Source organism: Neopelma chrysocephalum, unplaced genomic scaffold, assembly GCF_003984885.1.
Source record: "Neopelma chrysocephalum unplaced genomic scaffold, ASM398488v2 Primary Assembly neopelma1_96821, whole genome shotgun sequence".
Lineage (NCBI taxonomy): Eukaryota > Metazoa > Chordata > Aves > Passeriformes > Pipridae > Neopelma > Neopelma chrysocephalum.
Genome location: NW_020925465.1, coordinates 1 through 6,520, shown reverse-complemented (window position 1 = coordinate 6,520; position 6,520 = coordinate 1). Strand labels below are relative to the sequence as shown.

The window sequence follows — 6,520 nt, the reverse complement described above, 5'->3', positions numbered from 1 at the left end:
TTTACAGAATTTGGCAACAGCTAGGTCATAATTATCATTTATTTGACTTTAATACAAAATACCATTAAAAACAAAACAAAATTAAAAAAAGGAAAAAACACCAAAAAAAACCCAAAACCCAGATTAACGCTACATCTTCTCGTAAGTTAATTCATGGCCGCATACAGTGCATGTCTTTTTATATGTGTCTTCATCTATGTTTTCTTCTGGTCCATACTCGTGTTCATGGATAGTAGCTCCTTTCTTCCACAAACTGCTTCTCACAGCTCGACGCAGTTCTGATGAGATATACAAGAAAATGTTAGGATTTTAATAAATCTTAAATAATGTTTAATAAAACTCAAGCTAACCACCTTCCGAATGAGGCCTACAGATGACAAAATGCTTGCTGCCTGTCTTCCATAAATTCTGGGCAAGTACCTGCTCTTGCAAGAGCAAGCTCTGACTTGCCTGGCAATCCTCACCTTGTTTGCTGTTTTAAAGGCTAAGAACTACACTGGCATAGGATCTCACAGGCAAAGATTTTCCATCTGCACTAAGGACGTGTTGCTCACTGCCTTTTTACAAGAAGCCATTCAAAGGTATCCAAAAGGGGTTGGTGAGATGCAAAGGAAAAGTTTTTATAGAATACCTCATTTATTTTACATGACCAAGAGAGAGTCATTTTCATTCAGGTCACAGTGAGCCTCCCAAATGACTTGGCATTCTCTAAGCTTTATGCCCAATAATATGAGTTGCCTCTGCAGCATCTGCAGTGAAATCTGCAGGTTCTCCAGAGCGCACAGGCTGGCAGCAGAGCCCAAGATATCTTCCGGATGTTGCAAGCGGGTGGCAAGCATACTGAAGAGCAAAACGTGGTCACATTTTGAGCCAAGACATTCAGGCTGCAAACTTCGTCACGTTAAGGCCTGTACTTGCACTGAACTCTGGCACCTTGGCTACAGCCTGCTGCCAGTGCGTCTGTGCGCAGAACACCAATGGCCCAGAGGGGTTATTTCTGCAGCCTCAGGTTCTGCCTCCTCCAGACAACACCAGTACAACCAGCTGGAGCTTTCTGCCCCCACAAGTGTGGACCCAAACGGAAACAGGGATGCTACAGGTCACAAAGAAAAGTTCCACCCATCAAATACTCTCCTAAACGCTAAGTTCTCAGGAAAAAAAACCAAGGATAATGTGCAGTAAAGACAGCAGTGGGGAGTGAAGTGAACAATGCTGGGAAAAGGCATTTTCTACCCTCATTTACGGTCACTCCACCCAGGGCCTATCTATGACAGAAATGCCATAAAAACCTATGTCCTCCACAAGTCAAAAGAAACAGGAACAATCCATGGCACATTCTGGGTCATACCAAAAAATTAGAAGAACACCATAACGAATCATCATAATTGATTTGTCACATCATGTCCACAGGACAACAGGGTACATTCAAGTTGGAAGGGATCTCAATCCTACAGTCCAACCCTCTGCCCAAAATAGTCAGCTATGAGCTTACACCAGACTGCTCTAATCTCATCTAGTTCTTGAAATACTCCATTTTGCCACCCTGAAGACTTTCTCAGTACCTTAATCAGATGCAGACACAGATTCAAACAAAACTGTACTTAATCTCAGGTACTGCAGTATATAACTTTAACCCTTTACCTTTAACTTTCTTATCAAACTTCTTCTGTTTCATCTTCTCTCTGCTGTCACGGCGGAGCTCCTTTGCTTCTTGCAATGCTTCTTCGCTACCCCACACTTCAAGTGAACGCTTGATTACCTACAGGACGGACATAAATGTCTTTTTTTCCCCCTTGAAATGATAAAAGTAAATTACTCTAACTTACAAACTGCCAACCCAATCTTCTTCTGCCTCCCATTCTGTCTCTGCTCTTGACCAACAAAATACTGCATTCCTTCCACAAGAAGAGGCAACACTGATTTTTACTGTCAGCTGGATGTAACCTGGGACCTCCCCGGTTAGGCAGGACTGACGATAAAGTTAAACCCAGCTCTAATTTAGCACATATTTCACTAAAGCAACAGCATTCCTATAAAAGTAGCAAACAAGAAATGACAGGAGTCCTGGAAAATCCGAAAATCCACTTGCCTTTCCTGCTGCCTCTGAGGGCAGAGCTGTGAACACAGCTACAAGGGGAGCAGCAGCTGCCCCATGCACTTCAGAGTAGCACCGAAAGGCCACGTGCTTTATGACTTGGAATTGTGCAACCCACTGAAGCTGCGCTCCATGAGCATTTTCAAAATGCTCTCAAACACAGACATTTTCAAAAATTTGGACCACAACCATCTAACTCTAACAAGCTATGCATAACACACAGCTTTCAAAAATCATTCAGGTACCAAGTAACACCATTTTGGCTACCAAAGTTGTAAAAAGCAAAAAGAGGTCTAAAATCCAGTAAGTTTCTATACCTGCAGTTTTAAATAAAGTTTCATTTCACCCCATCGTGAATTATGAGGGTTTTTCTTCACAATGAATCTGAGCACCGGTTCCCTCTTGTCTAAGTCACAGTCTTTAAGGAGATACTCTTCTTTTGCTTCTGTCCTTGTTATAAGCTTATGTTTATCTTCAACATCTCTGTAAGATGTAAAATAATGATGAGAAAGCTACACCCTAAAACCACAGGTTATTAACATCCAAGTCCCCATCCCTTTCAACATTCCTGAAATACAGGTAGCCCTAATCCCCTCTGGTTTTTATGCATGCAAATAACTTTGGATTCCAACAGTCTAGCTAAACTCCAGGCTAGATTTACTGAAATTAAGTGTTTAAAAATTCTCCCATTTGAGCAAACACAGGCTGAGAAGCCTGCTCTTCTAGAAAGGCTCTTCAACTTTCTTACTAGAGGGAGTAACTGAAACGTAAAATCAGTATGAATAATTTTAGGTATTCACCTAACCCAGACGCAATTCAAGAGGACAAAAGTATAAGTATCAGCCTGACACATGGTCAAGAGAGAAAGAATGTGTAATGTGAGACAGGACAGATCACCTGAGAATATACACACTCCATATGCTTCTAGATCCTAGAAACTGATTAGCAACACAGACAGAGCACTTGTTTCTATAAGGCAAGACAGTAGGCAGAGAAATCATAACAGAAAGACCTTAAAAGACTGTAGCTTTTACCAGACAGATTATGAAAAACTGTAACCACAGCAGCATTTATGCGTTCACGGAAAAAATTACTTTTACGCAATCCTGACTGAAGTGCAACTTGAATTGCTTGAGCTGCCAAACGCTAAGTGCTAACAACGGTCATCAAGGAAGTACTGCTGTAAATGTAGCTTTACTAGAATTCAAAGTTCACAGTAACAGCTACTTCACCAAGGAGACTCTAGTGTTCAGCTGTTCAGCTGCAGGAACTTAGAAGGAAAACTACTTCCAAGGCTTTAAGTCCTGTCCTTTACACTGCAACTTCCAGAGACACCACTTTGCCTGCAATGCCTGTGAACTGTCTACACCACGTGCACACGCCCAACCACTCCCTGCAGTAAAGGGGTTGGCTCCCAGAACCAACTCCTAGCTGCATTTTTTTTTTCATTCACCCAATTCACTCTTACACACATGGATGGCTCGCTGCTGCAGTTGGTTTCATTGCCCTGGTTATCTTGATGGCCTTTGGAGCATTTTCTGTGTTAAAGATAAGAGCAGAGACTACCTTCTGCTCAAGGTCGAACTTCTGCTTACCCTGCAGGCCAACCAGTAACCTCTCACAGGGGCTCTGCCCTTTGGCTGCTGGGCTCCCAGCCTGCTCGTGCTGACTAAGTACCAACTCCACTCAGGTTAGATCACTAGGACCACAAACATGCTCCTCCTAATTCATGTTTTACTTGAGAGAGCAAGTACTTGTGTTCCATCAGATTTTCAACTGGCTGTAGTGTGCAGCCAGACATAACTTTTCACACTGACAAACACACCAGCTGTTCTTGACATATTCCCATGTTGTATGAAAAGGCACTGACGTCCCCTATCCTAAGGCAGGCTTACAAGACACTGCTCTGATTTAATTCCATAATGGAAAATACGCAGGGCATCAGTCAACCTTAATTTTTTTTCTCCAAGTTACTGAAATGTCTCTTTTGATGACAGCCTTTTTAATAAACAGAATGACTGTAACTCACTGAATTATGGCCAGAAATCTTTTTATGAAAAACAGTGCTTCCCTCTCCTGATTATTTGTAATACCTGCAATTATCACATGTTGCCCAATCAAAGTGCTGCATAAGGTAGGAGTCCATGAATTCTTTGCCACAGTCTCCACAGATGAGATAGTCAAATTCTAGTACGGGTGCTAATGGAAAAAAATATTTTTAAAGGGACTATAATGATAAAAACAAGCATCTAGAATTGGTATTACAGGCAATTTTACTAAAATTCACAATATAGCATGTTACAGACTAGTTTCACTCTAATAAAAGTTTTCCAGAATGATACAGTACAAATTCAAACCTGTTACCATACAAGCCCATCTCTGCCGGTACGTTTCTGTTCTCGTTCGGGAGTTCAGTTTTAAGAACTTGATTTCAACATTCAAATGCACACATTTGTTTTAACTTAGCCATTGTTAAAAAAAAATCCCATTTCCCCACTAAGTACTTCATATCCCCTCCTTCCACTTCCTCTGTTCTGACCCTCCCAAAATATGTCCTCATTCATAGAGGACATGCGGGTAGGAACGGGAGGAAGCAGAGAAGGGGATGCATTTTAAAGAGGGTGGCTAGAGCAGGAAACCACAGGAGCTGCGCTGGTATTGTAGTTCTCTCAGCCCTGCTCCAGTTTTTTTCCTAGCTCAGCCACACCTGCCTCTCCCTAAATGTGCTCAGTGGAGGCCTGGGGGCAGTTGGCAAGGTTCTTGTCCGTTCCAGCTGGCAGAAACGGAGGTGGATGGCCAGAGAGCTGCTAGGAGTGGAATGGGGATGGAGCTCCACTACAATCCTCTCCCCAAGCCCTCTCAGCACTGCTCCAAGCCCAGACTCATCTCAGCGCCAGCCATCACTTCTGGGCGCATCCTCAACGGGTGGATCACCTCCAGCGTCATCACCATCTGCTTTATGTTCCATGGGACACCAAGAAACACCAATTCACAGAGCAACAGCTATAAGGAACATTCTTTGAACGGTAACATTGGAGTTCTAGCAAAAAATTCACATTTCCATACAGTTTTGAGATCCAAAAGTAAGGCAATGCTGTGGAATTTTAAGAACACCTGAAGTAGAAGATTAATGGTTGACATGCAGCACCATACATTTTAATTGCGTTTGCATTTATAGCAGATCCGATCAGGCAAAGTCGACATTTTATGTAAATTCCGTCCTACTAGCGACAGCCGGATGCTCAGTACTTCACACAGTCATTTCATCCTCTTACATCACATTCCATCATTTAAGGCAGTGCTCCCGAACACGAAGACATTTTATTAAGACAATGACGTTATGAATTACACAGCAAAAAATACCCCCCGTGCAAAGGCATCCCAGATCTACTTTAATTTATTGTTAAACGTTAGACCATCAAAAGAAGCAGGGCTGCTAATTGTTTACACTGCTAATGAAATCTGGTGCTGATTTCTAACAAAGAGATACACTGCACCAACAGCCCCGCAGCTGATTCAAGCAGAACAAAGCAAGACAAAGACAATCCCGGAGAAGAAAGTGAATCTATTTTGGGACCCTTACTTCTCCATTTGCTTTTTTTGGGAGGGAGAATATCGCAAGGCAATGTGCTGAAATTCTCCACCGAACGATCGGTAACTTGGCGCCAGCACGTTTTATAACGATAAAAGCTGGCACTGCAGCAGCGCTCCGGTTTTGGCACAAACCACATCAACCCCAAAATTCCCAGAACCGACGAAGCCGCGCAGGTTTACTGTAATGTCGGTCTAAAAATTCTAATTCCCCGAAAGATATAATGGAAATAACGTTTATAGGAGGAAAAAAAAAAAATTAAAAACGTGCTATACCCAAGGGCACTGGCTGTGTCCCACTTCCGCGGCTTAAAATTCTTCATTTTTAATTACCGAGCCGATTTAATGCTATAGCCGATTTAATGCTGAAAAGAATCGGACGCGCCACTAATCGAGCACATCCAGAAAAACGTGTGAAAGAGGAAGAGAGGAAAAAAGAAAAGGGAAAAAAATGAAAAAAAAAAAAAAGAAAAGAAAAGACGGTAAGAAAGGAGGGTAAAAAAGCCCGGGAAAAAAAAAAAAAGGGCGCCCATCCATCCATCCCGCCCTGCTGGCGCGGCCGGAGCCGGCTCACTGTCGCCCCCGCGCCTTCCTGCCCTCCCCCGCCAGCCCCGCGCACGCGGTGGCGACGCCTCCTCCCGCCGCCTCCCCGCCAAACGCCCGCCGCTCCCTACAGGTTTTTTTTTTAATTTTTTTTTTTTATTACCGGGTGTGTGCACGATCCTCTCGCCGGCGCCGGGCTCTTCCTTCTTCTCCTCGTCCTCCTCCTCCTGTTCCAGGAAGAATCCCCCTCCCGTGTCCACGACCTTGGGGAGGGCCCGCGCCCGCGCGCCG

At 43.5% G+C, this 6,520-nt stretch overlaps 1 protein-coding gene across 1 annotated transcript; it reads right to left on the bottom strand.

Annotated features, from left to right (window-relative positions):
* On the bottom strand, positions 1 to 6,516 carry XPA (XPA, DNA damage recognition and repair factor; the record flags this gene model as incomplete). The annotated part of the gene is made up of 5 exons (XM_027709674.1): positions 1 to 278; positions 1,642 to 1,759; positions 2,413 to 2,578; positions 4,189 to 4,294; positions 6,393 to 6,516. Coding segments are annotated over 5 exons (663 nt in total), but the record flags the coding sequence as incomplete, so codon positions are not given.
* Between the last annotated feature and the right edge of the window lie 4 nt (positions 6,517 to 6,520).